General features: G+C 40.6%; 2 protein-coding genes across 13 annotated transcripts in view; both read left to right on the top strand.

Annotated features, from left to right (window-relative positions):
- Positions 1–2,104, top strand: part of PDCD2L (programmed cell death 2 like) — a 29,566-nt gene extending 27,462 nt beyond the window's left edge. For 4 of the 6 annotated variants that reach the window (XR_013355985.1, XR_013355986.1, XM_077855622.1 and 1 more), the window contains one exon: positions 1,926–2,104. Coding sequence is in view for 3 of the 6 variants with exons in the window: in XM_077855622.1 (XP_077711748.1) it covers positions 1,926–2,056 (131 nt within the window). In the remaining 3 variants the exon portion in view is untranslated. Of the gene's footprint in view, positions 1–215; positions 330–1,925 lie in introns of those variants that run through there. The other 2 variants (XM_077855605.1, XR_013355989.1) reach the window with 2 other exon arrangements.
- A 4,406-nt stretch (positions 2,105–6,510) lies between these two features.
- UBA2 (ubiquitin like modifier activating enzyme 2) overlaps positions 6,511–27,511 on the top strand; it is a 40,601-nt gene continuing 19,600 nt past the window's right edge. The window contains exons 1-8 of one of the 7 annotated variants that reach the window (XM_077855545.1): positions 6,511–6,691; positions 8,870–8,953; positions 10,087–10,157; positions 11,487–11,551; positions 13,161–13,261; positions 14,971–15,092; positions 21,310–21,377; positions 21,800–21,921. In XM_077855545.1, coding sequence (XP_077711671.1) covers positions 6,554–6,691; positions 8,870–8,953; positions 10,087–10,157; positions 11,487–11,551; positions 13,161–13,261; positions 14,971–15,092; positions 21,310–21,377; positions 21,800–21,921 — 771 coding nt within the window. In that variant the 5' untranslated portion in view covers positions 6,511–6,553. The other 6 variants (XM_077855577.1, XM_077855565.1, XM_077855568.1 and 3 more) reach the window with 6 other exon arrangements.

The following is a 27,511-nucleotide window of genomic DNA, read 5'->3' as shown; positions in this document are numbered from 1 at the left end:
CAGAGACGCAGGCAGAGGGAGAAGCAGGCTCCATGCAGGGAGCCCAATGTGGGACTCAATCCTAGGACTCCAGGATCATGACTTGAACCAAACAAAGGCAGACGCTTAACCGCTGAGCCACCCAAACATCCCTGTTTTTCATTAGATGTGTAATGGGGCTGTTTTGACCTATATCTTTTTTTTTCTTTTTTTTTTTTTTTATTTATTTATGATAGTCACACAGAGAGAGAGAGGCAGAGACATAGGCAGAGGGAGAAGCAGGCCCCATGCACCGGGAGCCCGACGTGGGATTTGATCCCGGGTCTCCAGGATCGCGCCCTGGGCCAAAGGCAGGTGCCAAACTGCTGCGCCACCCAGGGATCCCTTGACCTATATCTATATAGTTTCCTCTTTCTCCTGCCCCTTCCTCGCCCTTCTGCTGTGCCAGGTTCCTGGGCTCAGGCTTCATATACAGTACTCTGCTCTTTGGTTTCTTGTTCTGATTCCTTGCCTCTTCTTTCCTACCCTGGTGGCTACCAGTTCCAAGACCCCAGCCTTCTGATCATTGGCAAACTGCATGTTGCACATTCTGGTTGGAAATTACCTCAGATTTGCCAGGTGATTCCTCCCAGATCAGCTCTATTTTGGCCTTGTTGCTTCTGTTTTTGATGCTTTTTTTTTCCATTATACCTGCCTGCATTTTCCTTTCAAGGTGTTTTTTCCTTTGTTGCTCCAAACCTGTTGTCCAACTCCTCCTATTGACTCTAGTTTTCCTATTCTGGTATCAGTAGGAGTTCTTGTTGATCCTGTTTTCTTGGTGTTATTCTTCTCAGCTCTTAGGATTGTGTGTGTGTGTGTGTGTGTGCGCGCGCGCGTGCGTGCCTGCGCACATGCACGCGCACTTTCTTGAAGATAGTGTTGTGTTCTATTAGTGTGGCATTTATTCATTTATTCATTCATTCATTTAAAGTGTATTTGTTTAATTTCTCTACCCAATGTGGATCACAAACTCACAATCCTGAGATCAAGAGTCATATGCTAAATTTACTGACTGAGCCAGCCAAGAGCCCCATGACATTTTTTTTAAAGGATTTTATTTATTTGAGAGAGAGCAGGGGAAGGGGCAGTGGGAGAGGGAGAGAATCTCAAGCAGATTCCACACTGAGCACGGAGCCCAATGCAGGGCTCAATCTTAGGACCCTGAGTTCATGACCTGGGCCAAGATCAAGAGATGAACACTTAACCGACTGAGAGCCATCAGGCACCCCCTCAATTTTTTTTAAGTAGGCTCCACCCCCAGCATCAAGCCCAACAGGGGGTTTGAACTCACCACCCTGAAATCAAGACCTGAGTTGATGTCAAGTCAGATGCTCAACCAACTGAGCCACCAGGCAGCCTCTGCCACCCCATGATATATTTTTAAATGATTTCCAGTATCCTAGACAGTTGTAATAAAGACTTAAAAGTATATTTTCCTGTTAATTCTGCTTTTCATCATCAGTGGTCCCCATTACTGTGGGAAAGAGTGTGACCAAAAGTTAGTGAGCACTGGTTTTGCTTTTCCTAATTATTTTTTCAGCTTATCAGGTAAAATCACTCCTGTAGCAACACGAGCTACCTTGATATTACATCATCTTTCTCCTTCCTTCTATTATCTTCTCATTGCTTAAACTCTTTGTTTTATAATGAGCACTTAAGATATGTCAGGCTCTGTTCTAAGTATCTTACCTGTGCTAGTTTATTTAATCCTCCTCACAGTAATCTTACCATGATAAAGTCATTATCACAGAGCAGTGAAGTCCCTTGGTCGGGTGGTGGAGCTGGGATTTTAACTCAGGTAGTCTTACTCCAGACTCTGGGCTCTTTCCACTAAGGAAACCTTCAAATATTGATTATATCTCCTAACACTTTCTCTGCTAGACTCCTGAATATGTTGTATCTTTCAGGTCTTTCTGTAGAATTTGGAACAATTCTAATTTACACATGTGAGAAGAGTTGCTGGCCTCAAAATCATCAGACTCCCATGGAAGAACTTTGTATTATACAAGAAGACCCAGATGAATCATTATTTAAGTAGAGCGTTTCCTTTTATTTATATAAATTAAAACAAATTTTTATGTCTGGATTTGTGTATTTTTCCTTCATTTTGACCCACAGATTATTAACTGTTTAAGTGCTGTCCTTTTTGCTGTATGGCACCTGTGCTGCGGCTACAGCAAGATTTAGAACCTTCTGGCTGTGAGCTGGGCTCTCCTCCCAGGGTCAGTTGCTTTTCTCCACAGTGACTGCTCCAAGCGTGGCTCCTCTCCAGCCCAGAGGTCAGGTGTTCCCTGCACAGGCAGCCTAGTGGGCTTTGTAGGAGGGAGAGCAGCTGAAGAGCCAGGGGCAGCTGTCAGCCTCTTCCCACTGCGCTCTGTTGCAGTCCCTGTATGCTGATCAAATCACGCAACTCTCCCCAGTTTCTTAAGGCTCCTACCCTGTGACACTTACTGTTTAGATCCGACTGGCGTCCTCCCCACCCTCACCCTGTCCTACCTTCTTCCCCTGCAGCTTCACAGCAAAGGAGTCCTTTCTCTATTCTGATTATTATCCCTCCTTTCAGATGTTCACTTTTCCAGTCTCCTTTCTCCTTTTAGTTTTTATGTCAACTCCTCCATTCTGCTACTTTGACAGCGGTATGAAGACATGCCCACCGACTGTATACAGACTTGCTATTTGCCTGCAGAGATGAGGAAACTGGTATAAACAATTTGAATTGCTACTTCTGGCAAATAACACATTAGGTCCAGATTATCATGACGTGGGGTTCTCCTGGGCAGTGTGTGACTGGTGGGAACGCCACCTGGTCCTGCCTCCCAGGGCACCTGGAGGAAAGTGGCTGGCTGGGTTCAAACTGAACTTGCTGGCAGTGAGGCTTTCAGCACAAAGGAGAAGAGGAATAATTTTCTCTTTACCCTTCTAGGTACTTACTGAGAATCTGTAAGAAAAGACAGATTGACAGAAGAAAAAGAGAAGGGATCCCTGGGTGGCGCAGCGGTTTGGCGCCTGCCTTTGGCCCAGGGCACGATCCTGGAGACCCGGGATCGAATCCCACATCAGGCTCCCAGTGCATGGAGCCTGCTTCTCCCTCTGCCTATGTCTCTGCTTCTCTCTCTCTCTCTCTCTCTGTGTGTGACTATCATAAATAAATAAAAAATTAAAAAAAAAAAAAAGGTTTAAAAAATAAAAAAAAAATAAAAAAAATAAAAAAAAAAAAAGAAGAAAAAGAGAAGTATATGTATACCTCCTATATAGATGGGAGATATCCAGCAAAACCAAGTACCTTCTCAAAATGGCCCAAGCTATTACGTCACATACCACCTTCAGCTAAAGACAAAAGAGAGATGTGGGGTGCACAGACCGGTCACAAGAAGTTATCAGGCAACACATAGCAAACAAGGGTAGCATTGTTAAATATTGTCAGGGAAAGAAGATAATGAGAAAGTAAGTCCAACATGAACCCATTCAAATGTAAAACTGTGGGGGTGCCTGCCTGGCTCAGTCAGAAGAGCTCTTGAGTTCTAGCCCCACGTTGGGTATAGAGATTACTTAAATAAAACCAAAGGAATTGAATGCATGAATGAATGAATGAATGAATGAATGAATGAATGAAAAACTGCATGTTTTTACTTAGGAGACATAGATCAAGAAAGGTGTGTGTGTGGGGGGGTATGCACCTGGGTGGCTCAGCCAGAAGAGTATGTGAGTCTTTATCTCATCTGGGGGTTGAGTTTGAACCCCACACAAGGTGTAGTGATTACTTAAAAAAAAAAGACAAAGGCCATCAAGAGCCCTGAGGAGTGGGATTAGGCATGGGTGGGCCTTTCGAGCTTTCACTTCCAGCACTTGCATCCTATTTGAATTTGTTAAGGCATGCAAGCATTTTACACTTTATACTCACACACACAAATCCACAAAGAGAAAGAAAAAGCCCTCAAAATTAGGTAACTGCCCAGCCTGGCCTAGGGGAAGAGAAGTGAGGCAGAGAAGCCAAGGAAAGGTGGTTCCCATTCACTGAGTGTCTAGAGGGATAAGTAAGATCAGCATCCTGGGAAGGGTCTTCTTTAGATTTAACTGCCACGATGGGGTCTTTGTAAAAGCTAACCCTGTGTAGGGAAGCAACATCGGCAGCCCACTTGGAGGGGTGCCTCCCGTGCACTTCCTGCACTCCTGCAAGGACCAGACCAACTTGGCATGTGGGTGGTGAGCCATGCAGCTGATGAGAAAGACCACAGAAGTCTAAAAGCATTTTCCTGTTTTCTCTTTACCTTTTCCAATAATTTTTTCTTACTGAATATATTTTATATATATAACATTGTGTAAGTGTACATACAGTGTGCAATGTGTTAACTTCATACATTTACGTATTGTGAGATTGCTGTTGTAGCAATATTTAGCATGTTAAAAAAACAAAGTTCAACTGAGTGTAAAGATCTAACTGGCTTTAGTCAATGATTCATGAGTCTGACAGCATCCCATCTAGCAAGTAGAAAGTTCTGAGTTGTTCAAAATAGAAGTGTTGATAAGCAGAAGGATGGTGGGACAGGAAGTTACCTAACCTTCCTATGAGGGTCTTATCAGCCAGATGAAATCACTAGTGCTGATGGGGAATTTCCAGTCTGATTGGTTTAAAATTCCACTCCTAGGAAAGGCCAAAATTGCAATTAGGTTAGGTATTATCTCTTGGTTTGCTCGTTTGGGGCTTAGCACAAGTGACTCCATTTTTAGCCTTTTCTTTTTTACAGGTACCTCTATCACATTACATAATTATCTTTCTCTTTAGTATTTGGGATAATTTTTTTTTTTTAATTTTAGAAGTAACATTTTCTTTGAGGAGCATGAGCATCTGGAAATACAAAAAAGCCTACAGAAGAAATAAAATTATCCACAATTCAACCACACACAGATACAGAAAAATGTTAACTGACTTTCTAACTGCTTTTTAATATATTTTTGTTTTTACAAAATTTAATCATATAAAGTTTTGTATCTTTTAACATTATATTGCATTATGTTGTGATGATTTTTGAATATTTCCAAATTACTTTTATTTAAAAAAAAAAAAAAAAAAAAGACAAGCCCAAAATTGGGTTGGTTAGGCTAAGTCTCACATCACCAAGCAGACTTAATTACAGTTTCAGGCTCTCCCAGAAATGGAATCTTAAACCAGTCAATCAGGAATCGCCTGATCAGGGACGCCTGGCTGCCTCAGTCAGAAGATTGCGTGACTCTTGGTCTCAGGGTTGTTGAGTTTGAGCCCCACATTGTGTGTAGAGATTACGTAAATAAATATATATTTAAAAGTTTTGGGGATTCCTGGGTGGCGCAGTGGTTTGGTGCCTGCCTTTGGCCCAGGGTGTGATCCTGGAGACCCGGGATCGAATCCCACGTCGGGCTCCCGGTGCATGGAGCCTGCTTCTCCCTCTGCCTGTGTCTCTGTCTCTCTCTCTCTGTGTGACTATCACAAATAAATAAAAAAATATTTTAAAAAATTTTAAAAGTTAGGTAATTACCTGATAGAAGGAAAGTAACCTTGCAGTAACAGACCCCATACTTGTAGGACTTCCTTGCTCCTTCCCCCTTGCAGCCATGAAAGTTTTTGTTCCGCTCCTCAGAGCTCTTTTCTGTCTCCTAGATTGAATGGTGCTCAATTGGAATCGAGGTTTGCTCCAATAAACACATTTAAAAAATATGCCTCAGTTTATATTTTAACACCCTCTAGGAAAGCTTTGCTTTAGAATCCTTATCTATGGGCAACCTGGGTGGCTCAGTGGTATGGTGCTGCCTTCAGCCCGGGGCATGATCCTGGAGACCCGGGATCGAGTCCCACCTCCGGCTCCCTGCATGGAGCCTGCTTCTCCTTCTGCCTGTGTACACTCTCATGGATAAATAAATAAAAATCTTAAAAAAAAAAAAAAAAAAGAATCCTCACCTATAGCTACGGGAGTGCTTGTTTTCCTATCCTTTGACCACACGGAATGCCACACTTTTTCTTTTGCTGGATTCACAGGTGAAAAGGACTTAAGCACGGTTTTACAATTCTTTGATTACACATTGTAATGTTTATTGGTCATATGCATTTCCTTTGCGAGTGCCTGTTCACATCCCTGGCCTGTATTCGTTGTGGGGGGGGGGGGGGAGGTGACATCTGCTCTCTTGTTAATTTGCAAGAACTCTTTACATACAGCGGCATCTATTTTCAAACGCGCACGGAAGCCTCGGCTGGGAGTGCAAACCCCCCAGGCTCACAAAGCCGGCCGCTGGGGTTCCCAAAGCCGGAAGCGGCTCCTGGCGCGTCGGCGACCACCACCACCAGGCCGGGGTCCGACGCGGCCGCGAGCGGGGCTTCGCGCAGAGCCCATCCTGCACGCGGCCGGGGCTCCCCGCGCGGCCCGGGCGTCGCCCGCTCGGCGCCAACGGCGGCCGCAGCGCGCAGGAACGGAAGTCGGGCCGCCCTTCCCCCACCTGCTTCCGGCCGCCGCTCAGTTCTCGCGCCTCCGCCTCCGCCTCCGCCGCGGCTCGTGGTCGTCCCGCCATGGCACTGTCGCGGGGGCTGCCCCGGGAGCTGGCCGAGGCCGTGGCCGGGGGCCGGGTGCTGGTGGTGGGCGCGGGCGGCATCGGCTGCGAGCTCCTCAAGAACCTCGTGCTCACCGGCTTCTCTCACATCGACCTGGTGAGGGCCCGGCGTGCGCGCGGGCTGAATGGCGGGCGGGCCTGCGGGGGGCCGGGGCGCGGGGGGCGGGCGGCGGGGCGGCGGCGGGCCTGCAGGCCCCGGGGTCGTGGCCGCCCGCGGGGCCGCGCGGGACGCCGGGAGGCCGCGGGCCGGGGTCCTCCGGGCGCCCCCTCCCCCTCCCCCCGGGGGCAGCGGCGGCGCTGGGCTGGGGGAGCGGCCTCGCTGCCCGGCTCCCGCGGGAGGCGACGGTGCGCGTGTCGTGGGGGTCGTGACCGTTGGTGTCGGCGGTCACGGGAGCCGCTGGCTGCTGAGCGCTCGTCCCGAGCCCCACGCAGTTCTGAGCGGTTAACTTGCCTTAACGCATCTTCTCTTCGCTGCCCCCGTAAGGTTGCAAACGCCATTTTCATCCCCCACCCCCCCGCCGCTTTTTAAAAAAAAAAAGAAGAAGAAGAAAAGTGAGCTCTAGGAGCATTTTTTTTTTTTTTTTAGTAACTTAGTGGCAGGACTGTTTTGGGACCGGCGCTCCTCTGCTGTGGGTATAATCCGCGTGACTGTCCCTGTTATCTCCGTAGATAGCCCTAAACATCCCCCCAAGACGTTGGGGAGGATTGTGACTCTTGGCACTCCTGTCCAGTGACTGTAATCTTAAATACTATTAAATGTAAACTTTTTTTTTTTTTTTTTTTTTAAGAAATTGGAGGTGTTAACGAGGAGGCTGGATGTGAGTTTAAGTCGTCTTGAAGGTGTAGTGGAAATACGGAATGGGGAAAAAAAATAGAAGTGGCAGACTGAACTAAGAAATGATTTGGGGAGGGGGAGCCCCGGCTGGAGAATTTACACATTTTTCCTTTGGCTGTTAGAAGGGTAGCCTGCCTTCCCATCCGGTTCTGGACCTCAGATCCAGATGGGATTTGTGCCCTGAGCTGGTAACTGCTGCTACACGTTTAAAAAGAACCGTTTTGTAATAGGACAGTAGACTGGGCGCCTGAAAAAGAAACGCTGATTTCTTTTTTTTTTTAATTTGATTTAATTTTTGTAATAAACGTGGAAAGTGCAGGTAGAAAATGTTTAGGTGGTTATATAGTGATTTTTTTTTTTTTCAGAAATTATAACCTAAACTGTTAAAATGTTTCATGATAACGTTTTGGTTACTCTATATAAGTTTGGAGTGGAATGAAGTCTTTAGTCGTTTTCTTCCATTATGTTTGTTTATTTATTCATGAGAGAGAGAGGCAGAGACACAGGCAGAGGGAGAAGCAGGCTCCATGCAGGGAGCCCAATATGGGATTTGATCCCAGGTCTCCAGGATCAGGCCCTGGGCGGAAGGGAGGCGCTCAACCGCTGAGCCACCCACGAATCCCCCGTTATGTTTATTTTTAAGTAGCAGTTAGTAATAGTTAAAAGGTGACACTACTTCTTTAACCTTGTGTAGACATTTTCTTTCGCAGCCCTTAGGTAATGATTATAATAAATGGAGTTGTGTGTGAATGAAGACTTGAACTAAAGCAGCAAAAATTCAGTAAATCTGCCAAGTATCATTTAAGATAAACAAGTCAGATTAATATATTGGGTTTGATAGTAATTAATTAGATTGATAGATAAATGAGTTATATATTTATTTTCAATAGACACATAATTTTATGCCATGTAAGGAATTTCCAAACATACTTGCCAGGATGATTAAACAAACAAACAAAAAAATGCATCCTTTCTAAAATATTTCTGAGAAAAATGTCTCTGAAATTAAATCCTGACTTTTTTTTATTTATTTTTATTTTTTTAAGATTTTATTTATTTATTCATGAGAAACACAGAGGCAGAGACACAGTCAGAGGGAAAAATAGGCTCCATGCAGGGAGCCCGACGTGGGACTCGATCCCAGCACCCGGGATCAAGCCCTGGGCCGAAGACGGCGCTAAACCGCAGAGCCACCCGGGCTGCTGTCGACTTTTTTTTTTAAAATAAGTCCCGCGTCCTTTTTTTTTTTTTTTTTCTTTTTTTATGCGTTAAATTATTTTTATCAGTTTGACAATTTTAGTATTACTGGTTGAAAGTGAAAAGCATTTTCTCTGCTGATGTGACAAAGAGCAAGAGTTTGGGTTATGAATGCTGAAGATAGTGGTATTGCTCAAACATACTAGAAAATTTGTGATTTATCTGGAGTTTATGCACTTGTAGATTGATCTGGATACTATCGATGTCAGCAACCTCAACAGGCAATTTTTGTTTCAAAAGAAACATGTTGGAAGATCAAAGGCCCAGGTAACTTTATTTTTCTTATACTTTTTGTCTTTATTCATTAATATTTGTGCACTTCGGTGTATCTTCTCTTTATGGTATCAAGTTAATTGGGACTCTTCAGTAGGAGGGAGAATTGGGGGAAGCTGCCTCTTCTTACTTCAGAGATTGTGAAGAGTAAAAAGGTGTGGAATAAAGTACTAAAGACTACATCCTCCTGTTGTAGGGTGTTGAGGAAATAGATGTGCTCTACCTGGTCCTGTAAATGGTATTCCCTTCATATTTAGATTTCTCATTGTTTGCTTAGGGTGAGCTTTGTTCCAGTGTTTCCTAGAGGTTGACTGCTCCTGTATTTGGGGGCAAGAGAAGCGACAGCCTCTGCTCCTGTCTCTTGTAGAAAAAGCCTTCCCTGAGGTTCTAGCCACCTTGGCTTTTCCTTAGTGCCTTGAATGTTCCATCTTGAATCAGGGTCTTAAAAAACATATTTTTACTTTGCTTTTCTCCCAACCCTTTTGGCAAACTCCCACTCTGTTCTCTTTTTTGGTTTCCAAAATTTGGCTTCCTTCTCTAGAGATACACTCCAAATAAACCTTCTAGACTAAGTCAGACCTTCCTCTTATACAATTTCTACTTTTTTTTTTTTTTTAAGATATTTTTATTTATTTAAGTAATCTCTGCACAACGTGGGGCCGGAACTCAAAACCCCGAGATCAAGAGTAGCCCGCTCTGCGGACTGAGCCAGCCAGGCGCCCTACAGCTTCTCCTTTTTCTCTGTATCATTTATCATAGTTCATAGTTCTGTTTATCTACACTAATTAACGTTACTTTGGTTTACTAAGTGCTTCATACAGATGCTGGCACAAAGAAGATAGTAAATGTTTTTGAATGAATAAATGACACTTAGTTACTGCATTTTATATTCTTGTTGATGCTTGCTCTTCATGTAGATGTGTATAAGGGAAGGAGCCAGCTCTCCTTTTATTTTATAAATATATATCATATTTTAATCATTGAAATTCACATTTTTACATTTCTTTAGTTTTTAATATAAATAAGATATGTAAGGTGAAACAGTTTGTCATCCATAAATAAACTTGAAATACAGAGAATTGTAGCAATTGAGTAAATTAGTAATTTAGTGTTGTTTGTTTTTCCAGGTTGCCAAAGAAAGTGTACTGCAGTTTTACCCGAAAGCTAATATCATAGCCTATCATGACAGCATCATGAAGTATGTTCTAATTATTATGTTGCAAAACTGTTGTTTTGTGAATTAAACTTTGAAAGTATAAGGTATTTTTGTTAACTTGATCCAGGAGTTTGAAGTCCTTCTGCTTTTAAAAATGATTTTTCTATCCTAATTATAGAGAACAAACTGCTGGTTATCAGGGGAGGTGGATGGGGATGGATTAAATAAGTGATGGGGATTAAGGAGGGCACTGTGATGAGCACCAAGTGTTGTGTTGTATGTAAGTGTTGAGTCACTAAATAATATACTGTATGTTAACTAATTGGGATTTAAATAAAAACATAAATTATTTTTCTAGATAAAATGTCATAGCCTGTACCCACATAATAAGTAGAGTTTTTATAAATAGTTTATATAACGGATTTAAATGAGTTAGAGACAAAATATTTTAATATTTTAAATAAGTTACTGAAACACAGGGCCTTATGTTTTTGTTTTAAATAAAGATACACTAGACTATGAAAAAATCCTTATATGTGATAATTCAGACTTCTAAATATATCGCTCTCATTCTGATTGATTGCATCTGTGGTCTTTTTCAGTTTAAACGATTCCTTCCCAAAATAATTTGTTTGGACTATGACGTCTGTAGTATAACACTAGAAATTGTGATGGGGGCCATATATAAATACGCTCTGATCTCAGTAAAGATAGAGTAAATACATAATTTTGGAAGTGTTGGGACAAAGGAACCCTGGGTCTGAATTGTCCTTTATAGTTGTTGTCTAGCTTACAAGTAAGTGGTATTAAAAATAATAACTTCTTGTTTGAGGTCTGCAATTAGAGTCTTTTACTTTCTCAGGAAATTTGTATCTCCAGTTTCTCTTTTATTCTCTGGATGTTTGCTCTGCAAACCTTCCTGTAGCTCTGTAACCCCTTTGCCTTGTGTTGCTTTCCCAGTGCTGCTAAAAGCAGGGACCCTAGAGGCCTGAACCCTGCCTGATCCTAACCATGTGAGGTGAAGTCAGAGGCCAGGCAGATCCTGGGAATGTGTTCTTTATATGTTCCCAGGCTGCCTGGCGAAGGCCTGGTGGGACTGGTGAAGTCATGCCATCTTTCTGCCAGTTTAAGATCCTGCTCTTAGGCCCTAGATTGCTGGCCAGAAAGGATGCCTAGTCACAGGGAGTAAGGGGAAATTATTTCTTTGAAGTCTCCTATGGTGTTTGGAAAAAGTCCAACCTATTATACCCCTAGTATCAATTATTTTTGCACTGTTATTTTAATATGCTTTTTAGGATACTGTATTCTGTGAAGATCAGGTGTAAGGCCAGTTGTTTTAGTGACATTGTTTTGTTTTGTTTTATTTTGTAGCCCTGACTATAATGTGGAATTTTTTCGACAATTTATATTGGTTATGAATGCTTTAGATAACAGAGGTGAGATTATTTTAATACATTTAATTTCTAAGTATTTCCCTTCCTCCAAAACAAGGCTGTTTCCACTTGTAGCGTTTAAAGTATTTCCTAATGAGTTTCATGTAGAGGGAAGTAAGGTTAGCTTTAAAATTTACCAGTTGATTGTAATTTTAACTAGAACTGGTTTCAGGCAGGAATTTAGCTATCATTTACTCTGCTTGTTCTACCAAAAGGTGTGAATATAGAAGTTGTTAAAATCACTAAAGAGGGTGACTACATATGGTATGTGGGTGTGTGCTTGTTTCAGAGTATCCCATCACTTAAGCAGTGTGACTTCCTTCATTTACATGGCGATCTAAGAAATATCAGTGCCTACATCTCATCTCAAAACCAGTTAAGTCAGTCTCTGAATGGGGCCTGAACATCTTTTTTTCCCAAGATTCCCACATAATTCTAAAGTACAATCAGGGCTGTAAAACCACTGTTTTGAGATTGAGGCAACAGGATGTCAAAGTTCTTGTAGATGCCATGGATCTTGAATTATTTTAGGTACAGCTGGTGTGCCAGGATAACAGACTGGATTCTGTTTAGACGTACACATTATTAGACCATATAAGCTTTTCACAAATAGTGGGTGATGTTTCTTAAAATCAAGTGTTTTATAGCCAGGCATTGTTCTGCATGGGAAACATCTGTGGAGTGATTTGTAACAATTTTGAGCCAGAAATACCAAAGAATAAACACAAAGTAGCATGAGGAAGGGTCTGTTACCTTTTTTTTTTTTTTTTTTTTTAAGTTTTGTTTATTTACTTGAGAGAGTAAGTGAGTGGGAGCAGTGGCAGAGAGAATCTCAAGCTGACCCTGAGCAAGGAGAACCCTGAGCGTGGAGCTGACACACAGGCCAGATACCAAGACCCTGAGATTGTGACCTGAGCCAAAACCAAGAGTGTGGTACTCAACTGACTGAGCCACCCACACCTCCCAGAATGACTTTTAACTAGATTCCTTTTTATTCCCCTTGGCCTTAAACTGCCTTAATAGTTCCAAGTTGATGTTCTATATTCTCCATTCACTTCTATATGTTACCTACGAATTTTTTTAGAATAATAGTAAGAACTCAAAACACACTGAAACAATGCTTTAGCTAAGATTAATAGAGTAGGCACAGCAATAGAAGAAAAAGGCGACACTTTGGGATTTAAAAATTATTTATAGGGGTACTTTCCAGTGGAGTAAATTTGTGCTATAAATTATGTTTGAAATTTTGCTAGTGAATGTCTCTTAAATGTAGCAGTTTTATTTACTCTGGTCATAGCTATAAGAAAATTGCATTGAAATAAAAAAAAAAACAATAGTTCGGGTAAATGTTAGCCTAACTAAAGGTAATTATTTTTTTTTTCCCCCGTAAATTACTGCTAACTAGGGATGCCTGGGTGGCTCAGCGATTGAGTGTTTGCCTTTGGTTCAGGGCGTGATCCCAGAGTCCCGGGATCGGGATTGGGCATTGGGCTCCCTGTGAGGAGCCTGCTTCTCTGTCTGCCTGTGTCTGCGTCTGTCTCTCTGACTTTCATGAGTAAATAAATAAACTCTTTAAAAACAAAAACACTGCTAACTAGTATTTTTCTTCCAGCTGCTCGCAACCATGTTAATAGGATGTGCCTGGCAGCTGATGTTCCTCTTATTGAGAGTGGAACTGCTGGTTACCTTGGGCAAGTAACTACCATCAAAAAGGTAAAGTAAGTTTTTTTTACTTCCCAAATAATTTTTTTGGACCTTAAGGGGGAGGGAAGAAGTAAACTTTGAATTTATATGATATGGGCTGGTCAGCATCCAAGAAACAGGGATTTTTGTGCTGTGATAAAACATAGATACTATAAAAGTAATGAAAAGAATATAGGGCAGGGATTTTTTAGCTTGGTGCTATTTTGCTTCTGTACCTTATATATTAAAATTATTAGACTGGTAAGCTTAATAAAATTACATTTACAAATTCTTTGTAGCTATGAGACTGCATGTCATGCTGTAGTTGACATGATAAAACAGTCTTCTGCAAAATTACTTTTTATCTGAAGTCTGGACTCAGTAGATCTTTGAAGAGTACTTTGAAAATTTTTGGTGTATTTCTGAAATATTTCAAACAGAGAATAATAGAGCAAATGAATACTTGTAGACTTACAATGGAGTTTTACAAAATTCAACGTTGTCCTCTTTTTCCTCTTAGTTCTTTTAGGAAATTAAACATAGTTACATATGAGGAATAATTTTGCAGGTTTTGAAACCAAAACTTGGATTACATTCCTTAAAATTTGCTGCTTTTGTCCTTACTTGGCAATTTACCCATATTGAAAATTGTGGCTCTGTTTCTTTCCTTTTAGCTGGTAAATACCACTATTAGAAGCTTATTTAGTATCCTTTTACAAAGACTATTGTAAATATCAGTGTGTATTAAATTTACTTAAATCACTAGAGTCCTTCAGAGTCTGTTCATAAGTTCAGCAGTAGTTCTCTTTTCCACTGTGATTTGACGGATGGCTGCTTGTCGTATGGCTGCTGCCCCCAAGAAAGTTACTGTGAAAGATACTAGAAATGGTACTATGGAGAAAGTCCTGGATTTGCTGCTACATTTCCAGGTTTTGGTTCTTTAACCAGTATTAGAAAGACATTGCTCATTAACATGATCCTAAGGTACTAGTATGTATTAAGACTGAGATTGAGAATTGCTGAAATGAGGAATATTCATTTATGGTTTTGAAAAATTGTCTTAGGTGCCATAGACTTGTTCCAAAGATTCCTTACATTGCAAATTAAAATGTAACCCTAGCTCAACAAAATGAAGATTTTATTTGGTGGTAATCTAGGATTTTTCTGTATACATAGGTGGTTCTTGAAATGAATAATTATTTTTAGCTTTCTTAATTTTTAGGAGATTATAAGGTAAGGCTATGAATAATATTTAAATAACTGAGGTTCACACCTTTGAGAGAGAATTGGTTAGAAAACTGTTATTTGTAAAAAAAAAAGAAAGAAAGAAAGAAAGCTGTTATTTGTCTTTTAGTAGTTTTTCTTTTGTTTAGTGTGATTAAGGGAAACTTCATATTGATATTCAGGTGCAGTTGGGTTTTTTTTGTTTGTTTTTTTGGGGTTTTTTTTTTTTTTTTTTTTTTTTTTTTTTAAGCTTGTGAGTGGTGCTTACTGGACCAGGAGTCAGGAATCCTGGCTTAGATTTAGCTGTGACTGTGATTCATTCAATTCACATTTCTTACAGTTTCTCCTCTGTAAAGGAAGGATTTTGGAGTCACTGATATTTTAAAATACGCTTTCAAATAGTATAAATATAAAATCCAGTTAGAGTAGATGAATGAATGTTTATTATATTACTTTATAATGTTGAGAAACCACCAGTGTGGGATAAATGACTTTCTCATATCCTGACTTTGCAGGGTGTAACTGAGTGTTATGAATGTCATCCCAAACCTACCCAGAGAACTTTTCCTGGCTGTACAATTCGTAACACACCATCAGAACCTATTCATTGCATCGTTTGGGCAAAGTATTTGTTCAAGTAAGAGTCTATTTCTGGGCATATTTTCAGTATTGTCGATGGGAAATGGGGTCATTTTTATTTAAATATTTTGGAGAGATTGTACTTAGGAGGAATATTCTTTTAAATATGGCAAAGAGACACTTCAGTAGCCTTCTTTTGATATCTCTTGCGCTAAATTCAGCCAACATTGTATCCATGCCTGTTAACATACCATAGACTATTTAGGAAGCCTGATATTGGAGACAGGCATGTAACTAAAGGAATACAAATTTGTGTATTTGGAATTATAAAAACAGCAGCAACTTATTGGTTAAAAAAAGATCACAGGGGAGTGCCTGGGTGGCTCAGTCAGTTAAGCATCTACCTTTAGCTTGGGGCGTGTCCCAGGGCCCTGTTAGTGGTCCCAGGGCCCTGTTAGTGGGGAGCCTGCTTCTCTCTCTCTCTCTCTCTCCCTCCCCCCCCCCCCGACCCTCCACCCCCACTTCCTTGTGCTCACTCTTTCAAATAAGTAAAATCTTTTTTTTTTTAAGTGGGATTGTGGAAATTAAAAATATTTTGTAGGGATCCCTGGGTGGCGCAGCGGTTTGGCGCCTGCCTTTGGCCCAGGGTGCGATCCTGGAGACCCGGGATCGAATCCCACGTCGGGCTCCTGGTGCATGGAGCCTGCTTCTCCCTCTGCCTGTGTCTCTGCCTCTCTCTCTCTCTCTCTCTCTCTCTCTCTCTGTGTGTGTGTGTGTGTGACTATCATAAATAAAGAAAAAAAATAAAAAAAATATTTTGTAATGATAATGAAAATAATACGTGTGAAACTTGGATGCATTGAATATGGCAGTTGATAGAAAAGTTCTAGGCATATACACATAAAGAAAGATGAACCTTAATGAGCTAAGGACCCAACTTATATTGGAAAAAGGATAAACTCCAAGGAAATTAGTGGGAAGGAGGTAATTGAGATAAGGGGGAAAAATACTTCTTTGAGTTCAGTCATAGAAAGGAGAGAAATAACTAAATGAGGAATATAATCTCAGGACAGATTTACGTAATAGTAAAGAACAAAAGGATGATAATAAAAAGACCATGCTGGTATACAGAAATTTTTAATGATCTGGATAAATTCATTTAAAAACAAGCACAGTGAGGAGGGACAGAGGGAGAAAATCTCAAGCAGACTCCATGCTGAGCATGGAGCCCAGTAAGGGGGTCAGTCTCACTACTTGTGAAATTACCATCTGGACCAAAACTGAGAGTCAGATCCTTAACTGACTGCTTGCTACTCAGGCACTCTTGGATAAATTCACTGTGAAAAAAACTGACTCAAAGAAATAGAAAGCCTGAATAGTACTATGCCTTAGGGGAATTTAACCAGTGTTTTAAATTCTGAGTGATGCACCAAACTTACATAAATTTGCTGGTGATCTCCACTGAACTTGAAAGTACTATATCAAAATAATGTTAAGTAAACTGTCCCATAGACATTTTTTTTAAATGAATATTAGTTTACATTTACAGGACTGTCATGTCTTTGATAACAAAACCATATAAGGTCATTATGGAATAACAGAATTTTAAGACTTTTTTTTTTAAGCTTTATTTGTTTTAGAGTGTACACATTCTTGTAAGAGTGTGGGGAGGGCCTCAAGGGGGAGAGAGAGAGAAGCAGATTCCCTGCAGAGCTCAGAGCCTGACATAGGGCTCAGTCTCATGACTCTAAGATCACGACTCTGAGACAAAATCAAGAGTTAGATGCTGAACTGACTTAGCCACCCAGATACCCTCAAGACATTCTTATTTATAAATGTAGATGCAAAAGTCTTGTACAAAATAGTAGCATACAAATCTAGAATTTTGTAAAACAAAAGGTGTGCCATGACCAGGTTGTATTTATTCCAAGAATATAAGCACAGTTTAATAAAGGCCGTTCACTTCATTAAGAAATTAAAGAGGGGGCAGCCCGGGTGGCTCAGCGGTTTAGCACTGCCGTCAGCCCAGGGCTGGATCCTGGAGACCCAGGATCGAGTCCCACATCTAGGCTCCCTGCATGGAGCCTGCTTCTCCCTCTGCCTATGTCTCTGCCCCTCTCTCTCTCTCTCTCTCTCTCTCATGAATGAATACAAATCTTTAAAAAAAGAGGGAGAGAAACTATATAATCGAGATGTAGAAAAAGCATCTGACAAAATTTAGCAAACATCATTTCATGACAAATTCTTAGTGAATTAAAATTTTATCAACCTGGTAAAAGATATCTTTACAAACCTACAACCAACACTGATTTCCTTATTCTTCTTTTTTTTCTTTTTTTTCACTGATTTCCTTATTGATTGAGGTATAATGTATATGCACTCAGAAAAGTACACATATAATGTATAACAGTGAAATTTCACAAAAAACATACTTACAAACTTTAAGTGGTAAACTTTTTCTTTTTAACAGATTTTACTTTTTAGATATTTAAGATTTTCAGCAAAATTGAGGAGGTACAGAGTTCCCCCATTGTTTCTTGTGTTAGAATGATACATACATAGTAATTAATGAACCACTATTGATCCTTTTTTATTAACTGAAGTCCATGGTTTATTCAGAGATCTTTCGTTTTTACCTAGTGTCCCTTTTTTGTTCCAGGGTACCACATTACCATTAGTTGGGTCAGGTCTCTTTAGGCCTTAGGCCTCCTTTGGCTGTGATAGTTTTTCAGACTTTCCTCCTTTTTGATGACCTGATAATTTTGAGGAGTGCTAGTCAGGTATTTTGTAAGATGCTTTACTATGGGAAATTTTTTTGTGTGTCTTAACACTGTCATGAGCTATTGGAAGGGAAATCATACAGATAGGTAAATTGCCATTTTCATGACATCATATGAAGAGTAAATATATTATTGAAGTATTGATGTGGTTTATAACTTAATGTTGGCCTTGATCATTTAACTAAGGTAGTGTTTGCCAGGCTTCTCCACCGTAAAGTTAACTCTGCTCCCCCCCCCCCTTTTTTTTTAAGATTTTATTTATCCATGAGAGACACAGAGAGAGGCAGAGACAGGCAGAGGGAGAAGCAGGCTCCATACAGGGAGCCCAACGCAGGACTTGATCCTGGGTCTCCAGGATCACACTCTGGGCTGAAGGCAGGGCTAAACTGCTGAGCCACCTGGGCTGCCCTGCTCCCCTTTCTATATTGTATCGTACACTTCGGAAGGAAGTCATTGTGTGCATCTCACACCTAAGGAATGGGAGCTGTGTTCTGTTTTCTTGAGAGCATAGTGTCTACATAGAGTTCTTCTGCCTGGAAAATTTTTCTCACCTATTTATTGATTTATTCATCATTTATATCAGTATGCACATTAAATATATTTTTCAGGTTAAATCCAGTAGTATGTTTGTTGCTCAGCTTTGGCTACTGGGAATTCTTTATTTTGGGTCTGTGCTCTTAGACATACTGCCATCAATGTGGGGGAGGATGTTTAGGGAGTAATACCTTGCTTTCTGGTACTAGATGTTCCAGGCTCATCATGTTATTTCCTGCTGTAGAATCAGACCTTTCTCCAAGGAGCCTTGGTTCCTTTTATTAAAGAATGGCTTTAGAAATCAAGATTTGAATGTTTGGCATGCATTGGTGTCATTTCTTTTAGGCTCTTTTAACTAATAGAGCAAAGAATATGTTTTATACTAATCTGTATATGTGTACAAATTTATAAACATTTCAGTATCCATCCTTATCTATATTAAGCTAAATGTGAATTCATACTAGTGTCTCCAGCTCTACTCCATTAGTACATGGATCCTTCTAGCCTCCTCCCTGTGCTTATCTGTATAGTCCCACTCCAACAGGCAGAAACTTCCACTGTTTGCCATCCATATACTTAATATAAGCATTCTGTTTAATTTTTTTTTAAGATTTTCTTTATCCATGAGAGATACAGAGAGAGGGGCAGAGGGAGAAGCTCCCTGTGGGGAGCCCTATGCAGGACTGGATCCCAGGACCCTGGGATCACGACCTGAGCCAAAGGCAGATGCTCAACCACTGAACCACGAAGGGGCCCCTAAGTTATTTTTTTTTTAAAGATTTTTTTTCATTTGAGGGAGTGCATGCATGAGTTGGAGGAAGAGGGAGAAGCAGACCCCCACTGAACCTAAGGACTTGATCCCAGGACCTTGAGATGAGGACCCCAGCTGAAGGCAGACACCCAACCAACAGAGCCACCTACACACCTTGATACAAGCATTATTTTTAAATCAACTCTGAAATCATAGCGTGAAGGAGATTGCTGCTTCGATTTGGTGTTGTAATGAAGTTCCTAGCCAGCACAATAAGACAAAATTCAGGAGTAAGAGTTGAGAAAGAAGAAACAAAACTTGTTTGCATATAGTTTGAAAAGCTCCAAAGAATCTATAGACAAATTATTAGAAATAATGAGTTGGCCAACTAATAATTTAATTGGCCATGTTGCTGAACTCAATCCCAAGACTGCAGGATCACCCCCTGGGCCAAAGGCAGGCGCTAAACCGCTGAGTCACCCAGGCATCCTAATGTGAAATTTTAATATAAGCTAAAAGTAACTTACAGTATGTTACTGGTACAGAGATAGAAACACAGCCCTAGGGACAATGCAGAGCTCTTGGCCAGGGGTGCATTAAGAGATCCCAGATGAAAGAAGGGATTGAATAAAAGGTAGGACAATTTATTATCAATGTAGAAAAAAAAATTATCCAAATAGTATATAAAAATTAAGTCTAGATAGATTTTTTTAAAGGTTTTATTTATTTATTCATGAGAGACAGAGAGGCAAAGATACAGGCAGAGGGAGAAGCAGGCTCCATGCAGGGAGCCCAATGTGGGACTCAATCCTGGGTCTCCAGGATCACGACCTGGGCTGACGGCAGTGCTAAACTGCTGACCCACCCAGGCTGCCCTAGATAGATTATTTAGATGTCAAAGGAAAAACACTATTTTTCTAATATGGGGGAAAATCTTTAGGAAACAATCTCAAGACTCAAAAAAGTGATAATCATAAAAGAAAGGATTGATTCATTTGAATCCATTAAATATTACTTGTCAAAAGACTATATATGAGAAAATATTTGCAACACAAATTCAACCAAAAATTATGATCTTAGAATATATTCCTGTAATCAAGAAATACACAACCTGACAAAATATAGGCATTTTCACTTAGAGGGAAACCCACATAGGCAGTAAGCAAATGAAGATGTATTTAACTTCATGACTAACTTCGTGAAAACTAAGAGTAAAACTATAAGGTACCATTTTATTCTTCGTAGGTTAGCAAAATGTTAAGTCTAGGGGGGAATGAATTGATAGGAACTCCTACATGCCTTGTGGGAGGTGAAAATTGATACAGTGACTTTGGTAAACAAGTGGACATTACAAACAAGTCTTGTAAACTCTATCAGGAGCTTCTTTTTAACTGCAAAGGATACCTTTAAAAAGCTTTCTTCTAAGTCAAGTACTTGAGGGAAGGTTGAAACATTATATCCCTGTAACTGCTATGAAGTACTTTTTAGGATAACTGGATTAACAAAAAAGAATTCCTGCTTAATATATTGTTTCTTAAGGCCTTTTAGTAGTAAAGATATATACTACCATGAAAAAAAGTCTTACTTTTTATTCTTAGACCTAGATCAGCGCCCAGCATGTAGCAGATGTGTAATAATGTTTTTTTAATAGCTAGTTACAGGTATACTTCACAAGTGCCATTCTGGCATTAGAATGTTCTCCAACTTGGAATGTAAAAGCTGTGTCTTGATCAAATATTTTAATGTAGAAATTTGCAGAGCCTAAATGATAGGAATGAACATAGGTGTGCTAAAATTTAGCGTGCTGTGTATTATGGTTGAAATTAGAATGCAAACTATCTGAACAGGTTGCTTTAATACTTTTAAGCTTATGGAATATAATTTATCTTTTTTTTTTTTTATTTATGATAGTCACAGAGAGAGAGAGAGAGAGGGGGGGGGGGGCAGAGACCTAGGCAGAGGGAGAAGCAGGCTCCATGTACCGGAAGCCCGACGTGGGATTCGATCCCAGGTCTCCAGGATCGCGCCCTGGGCCAAAAGCAGGCGCCAAACCGCTGCGCCACCCAGGGATCCCAAATAATTTATCAATTGTTTATTCTTCATTCCTCCTAAAGATTTGGAATATTCTAAATTAGTTGTTTTGGGGTGAAGTAGGAAAAGTAAATCTTCAGAATTTTTTTTTTGAACATAAATATTTATTGCTCTTATAGCCAGTTGTTTGGGGAAGAAGATGCTGATCAAGAAGTATCCCCTGACAGAGCTGACCCTGAAGCTTCCTGTGAGTAGATGGGGATGTTATCTTACTTAGTGAGCACTACCTTTATTTTGCTAACTTGATAGCATGAGGAGAAACAAAATAATTGCTTTTTTATGTTACATAGTATATTATGTATTTAAAATGGATTATTAAAACATGAGTAGTCCTTGTGGTGAAGACAAGGTGCAGAAATTTTACAAATGCAGTAAATAGAGCAGAGAGTTTTCAGATCTGATTACAGGTCCATATTTTGAACTGTTCTACATGTGGCTGTCAGAAACTGAAATAGAAGATGCTCATGAGTGTATTATTTTCCTTTGTCTTTGAACTCAGAAGGTCATGTGTAGGTGACTTCCATGAAAGACTCTTTGTCCCTCAAAGGTAGATGAGAGGTTGGTTCTACATTTACCATAACTGCGAATAAAATGGTGTTCATTCTATAGGGGAACCAATGGAAGCTGAAGCCAGAGCCAGAGCATCTAATGAAGATGGTGACATTAAACGTATTTCCACTAAGGAATGGGCTAAATCAACTGGATATGATCCAGTTAAACTTTTTACCAAGGTTAGATTTACTTTCTTTATAATTATGGGTTAGTTTATTATTCTGTTTGTTTTAAAATAGTAAACGAAATAGAGTTGCCTGGGTGGCTCAGTCAAAGTGTCTTCCTTCAGCTCGGGTCATGATTTCCAGGGTCCTGGGATCAGGCTCTGCATCGGGCTCCCTGCTCAGTGGGAAACCTGTTTCTCCCTCTCCTCCCCACTCATGCTCTCTCTCACTCTGTCTCTCTCTCAAATAAAATCTTAAAAAAATAAAAATGAACTCTGAGCCTGAAGTTTAAAAAAAAGTACATGAAGTAGATGTTTTTTATGCCCAGTGTTGTCTTAATAAGTTGATTGATGTCATCAGGATAAGCAGTTTTGGGAATTTCCTAAATCGGTATAGAAATTAAAATAGAAAGGCTCCCTTACATATGTCTGGTTGGCTTTCCTTCCCTCATTTTTACTGAACCTCTTGATTTTCCTTGTTTTTTTTTTTTTTTTTTTTTTTTTTTTTAATTTTTATTTATTTATGATAGTCACAGAGAGAGAGAGAGAGGCAGAGACATAGGCAGAGAGAGAAGCAGGCTCCATGCACCTGGAGCCCGACGTGGGATTCGATCCAGGGTCTCCAGGATCGCGCCCTGGGCCAAAGGCAGGCGCTAAACCGCTGCGCCACCCAGGGATCCCTTGATTTTCCTTGTAATTGACCTTCCTGCTGTTTCTCATCTTCTCTTAGATCCGTCCTGCTCAGATCTCTTGGGAAGCTGATGGACATTTACTGAATTAGTCTTGAATCCCTAATTCTCTCATTCTTGGACAAATCCCTCTTCATTAGTATATATTTGCCTGCTGAATATGTGTAGAGAAATCTACAAGATTGTTTTAATTGGCTCTATCTAATTATAGCCCAGCTAGATTTTCATGTCTGTGTTTAAAAGTTTTTTTACTTCTTTAGCCTCCACTCCCTAGCAAGTTTATCATAATAGATACTTGGAGATTTGTTACCCTTTTTTTTTTTTTACATATATAAGATTTTATTTATTTATTCATGAGAGACATGGTGGGGAGGGGGCAGGGAAGAGACACAGGCAGAGGGAGAAGCAGGCTCCATCCATGCAGGGAGGCTGACGTGGGACTCAATCCCTGGTCTCCAGGATCACTCCCTGGACTGAAGATAGCGCTAAACTGCTGAGCCACCCGGGCTACCCAGCCTTTTTCTTCAAAAAAAAAAAAAAAAGAATTTATTCATGAGAGACACATAGAGTTAGAGACATAGGCAGAGGGAACCTGATGTGGGACTCAATCCCAGAACCCTGGGATCATGCCCTGAGCCAAAGGCAGATGCTCAACCACTGAGCCACTGGCAGATGCTCAACCACTGAGCCACCCAGGAGTCCCTCTTAGCTTTTCTTGAATACAATAGGTAAATCTTACTATCCTTACTGAGCAGATGACCTTAAGAATATATTAACAGGCTTGTAGCCATTGGACAAAAGCACCCATTAAGAGCAGGTCCCACTTCATGCAAACTTTTTTTTCCCCTCCTGCTACTTGAGAGAAATTGCTATGAAAAAAGGTTCATTTACTTTTCCTTTGTACCTTTGTCTTTTTTATTTTTATTTTTTTAAGATTTTATTTATTTATTCATGAGAGACACAGAGACACAGGCAGAGGGAGAAGCAGGTGCCAAGCAGGGAGCCTGATGTGGGACTCCAGGATCACGCCCTGGGCCGAAGGCAGGTGTTAAACTGCTGAGCCACCTAGGGATCCCTGTCTTTTTTTTTTTTTAATAGGCTTCATGGTGAATGTGGGGCTTGAATTCAAAACCCTGAGATTGTGGGGATCCCTGGGTGGCTCAGTGGTTTATTTATTTTTTAAGATTTTATTTATTCATGAGACACAAGAGAGAAGGGCAGAGAGACAGGCAGGGGGAGAAACAGTCTCCATGCAGGGAGCCCGACACGGGACTCGATCCTGGGTCTCTAGGATCATGCCCTGGACTGAAGGCAGATGCTCACCCGCTGAGCCCCCTGGGCTGCCCTGTGTGTGTGTGTGTGTGTGTGTGTGTGTGTGTGTGTGTGTGATGAATAAATAATAAAATCTTAAAAAAAAAAAAAAAACAGATAGAGAATGAACAAACTCTAATGACTGAACCAGCCAGGCACCCCCTGTAACTTATTTCTTTATCACTATATTTTTGCCAGTTTAATTGCAGTAAGCTTTGCTGTGGTTCTGCTTTTCTTGATTTTGATGGGAGTTCTCTGTGTTCCCCAGATCTGAATGGGAAAGTCTTTATCTCCCATTTTGAATAGTATGTTTGCCGGTTAAAGTATTCTTGGCCACAGATTTTTGCCATTTGGCACTTTGACTATATCATGCCACTTCTGGCTTGAAAAGTTTCTGCTGAACAATATAATAGCCTTAAAGAGTTTCCCTTTTAAGTTACTGTCTTTTGTCTTCTTTAAAATTGTTTTCTTGGGTAGCCCCGGTGGCTCAGCGGTTTAGCGCCGCCTTCAGCCCAGCCCGTGTGATCCTGGAGACCCGGGATCGAGTCCCGCATAGGGCTCCCTGCATGGAACCTGCTTCTGTCTCTGCCTCTCTCTCTCTCTCTCTCTCTCTCTCTCTCATTTGCTGTGTCTCTAATTAATAAATAAAATCTTTAAAAAAAAATAAAATTGTTTTCTTTATCACCATGTTTTGCCAATTTAATTTTTTTACTGTATTTTTCAAACAGTATTTTCTTTCTGCCCTGCATCTTGATCTTTCCTGGCTCCTTCTGTTTGCTTTCCAACATGTACAGGTTCCGCTATCCTAAGCAAATAGCCTACTACTTCCTCCAGTTTATATATCTACTCTCTTCCTCAGTGCAAGAGCTGTCACAGGTTGAACTCTTTAAACTTGTTGCATTTATTTCCCTGTTTTAGCCTTTTTAAAATTTTTTAAAAGATACTTATTTGAGAGAGAGAGAAAGAATGAGTAGACAGAGGGAGAGGAAGAAGCAGGCTCCCCACTGAGTAGGGAGCCTTATATGGGGCTTCATCTCAGGACCTTGGGATTATGACCTGAGTCGAAGGCAGACACTTAACCAGCTTTGCCACCCAGGTACCCCCTATAACCTTTTCTTAAGAAAATGGATTCTGCTTTTTTAAAAAAATGGATTTTGGTTATGCTTAAAATGTACTTAGCTCTGTTAGGGATGGTGACAGTGTATTTTCTAATTTTGAGTTTCCCAGCTCTATTCAGTAGGTAACTAAGCATCTGCTGTGTGCTGGTTACCACTCTGAAATGAGATAGAGTGGTAAACAAGACAGAAGATAGGGTCCTAGCTCTTTGGTTTTTTGTTTTTGTTTTGTTTTTTAAGATTTTATTTATTTGTTCATGAGAGACACAGAGAAAAGGCAGAGACATAGGCAGAGGGAGAAGCAGGCTCCATGTAGATAGCCCAATGTGGGACTCTCCTGGACTTCTGGGATCACACCCTGAGCCAAAAGCAGACACTCAACTGCTGAGCCACCAGGCACCCCAGGTCCTAGCTCTTTGTAGGTAACTCATAGTGCAGAGGCAAAGTCAAACATTGAATAAGTAAGATCAAAATCAGAGTGTCATGACATTAAGATCAGATGCATTAGAATTTTTAATACTAAGTAGACTTAGCATTGTTATTAGTGTTATTAAACATTGTTATTAGACCTACTAACTAGAACTAGAGTTCAAAAGAGATTTTCCAGAGGAAGTGACGTTTCAACCCAAGACTTTAAAGAATAGGGTTGGGGATAAAAGTGCTACATATATAAAGAAGGTATCTGGTCAGAAAACTGAAATAATTCTAAAGGGAGAGTGGGAAGCGGACTAGAAACATAAGGTGAGCCTACATCAAGCAGGAAGTCCTAGGTCATTACAAGGATGGTAAACCAAGGCAGTGGGAATCCATTAAAGGTAGTCTATAGGATCAGATAGAGAGGGTATGCCGTGCACCATTCTTAGGACCTGATATTCCTGTTGTAGTCAACAGGGGACAGTGCCTTCTGGAGTTGTACAATGTTAGAGTAATCTGAAGTACACGCCCATTTGCATTCCCAGTGGAGTGTGGGGAAAAAAGTAGACTCAACAAGACTTATGGTGTTTAGGGGATGTGTCCAAGTCTTTTTCTTTCTTTCTTTCTTTCTTTCTTTCTTTCTTTCTTTCTTTCTTTTCTTTCTTTTCTTTCTTTTCTTTCTTTTCTTTCTTTTCTTTCTTTTCTTTCTTTTCTTTCTTTTCTTTCTTTTCTTTCTTTTCTTTCTTTTCTTTCTTTTCTTTCTTTTCTTTCTTTCTTTTCTTTCTTTCTTTCTTTTCTTTCTTTTCTTTCTTTCTTTTCTTTCTTTCTTTTCCTTCCTTCCTTCCTTCCTTCCTTCCTTCCTTCCTTCCTTCCTTCCTTCCTTTTTCCTTCTTCCTTCTTCCTTCTTCCTTCTTCCTTCATAGAAACACAGAGAATGAGAGGCAGAGACACAGGTAGGGGGAGAAGCAGGCTCCATGCAGAGAGCCTGACGTGGGATTTGATCCAAGGTCTCCAGGATCACGCTCTGGGCTGCAGGCAGCACTAAATCGCTGCACCACTGGGGCTGCCCAGTGTCCAAGTCTTGATTTTGGCTCAGGTTGTGATCCCAGGGTTGGAGACTGAGCCCCATGTTGGGCTCCATGTTCAGCAGGGAGTCTGCTCAAGATTCTTTTTATCTCCCCCACCGCCACTCACACACTCTTTCTTTGAAATAAATAGTTTAAAAAACAAAAAAGACTTCAGATGTTTAAGGTGAGGAATAGTGAAAAATTAGGAATTTTACCTGGTTTCCTGCTGGGCAGCAGAATGAACAAGGTGCTATTTCTCTGAAGTAGGCGAGGTGAGCAGCATGTGTGTTGGATAGGGGTTAGAGACCAGGAGAAGATGACAGAATCATTTTGAGATTGCTGTGGAATATTAGAATAAGGACAGGTGATTGTAAGGCAAGCAGAGAGGTTTAGACTATGGTTTGTAGGCCTAAGAGAAAAGAGCGTGGAGGTGGTTTATTATAGAACTCAGAGGGATTCCCAGGATTTAATAATTGGATAAGGGGAATGGAGCCTTGTATGTGGAAAACCATGCTAATTCCCCATTACCTTAGGAGACTTTTCAGCCAAGCCCTTAAGGTCATCTATAAAATGGGTCTTGGGACGCCTGGGTGGCTGAGCCATTGGCTCAGCGCTTGATCCCGGGTCTGGGGATTGAGTCCCACATCAAGCTTCCTGCATGGAGCCTGCTCCTCCCTCTGCCTGTGTCTCTGCCTCTCTTTCTCTTTCTCTCTCTCTGTCTCTGTCTCTCAGGAATAAATAAATAAATCTTTAAAAAAAATAATAAAGTGGGTCTAACCACATTGGTTACCCAGATCATACTGAATTTATTTCCTTGCCTGTGCACCCATTTCAGATGTTACCATCTCCTTGAACTCTTTTCTTATTCCTCAAAACAACTGCTGGTGCTAAAAGCTGTGTTATTTTCACACTAAATTTGTATTCTTAACTATTTGTATATTTGGTTAGTTTTCCAAAGATATAAGGATGCTTCATAAATATTGACTGAATTGAATATATTTTGATAGAAA

Source organism: Canis aureus, chromosome 1 (assembly GCF_053574225.1).
Source record: "Canis aureus isolate CA01 chromosome 1, VMU_Caureus_v.1.0, whole genome shotgun sequence".
NCBI classification, from domain to species: Eukaryota; Metazoa; Chordata; class Mammalia; order Carnivora; family Canidae; genus Canis; species Canis aureus.
The sequence above is the reverse complement of the archived record's forward strand: the minus strand, read 5'-3'. Positions and strand labels throughout refer to the sequence as shown.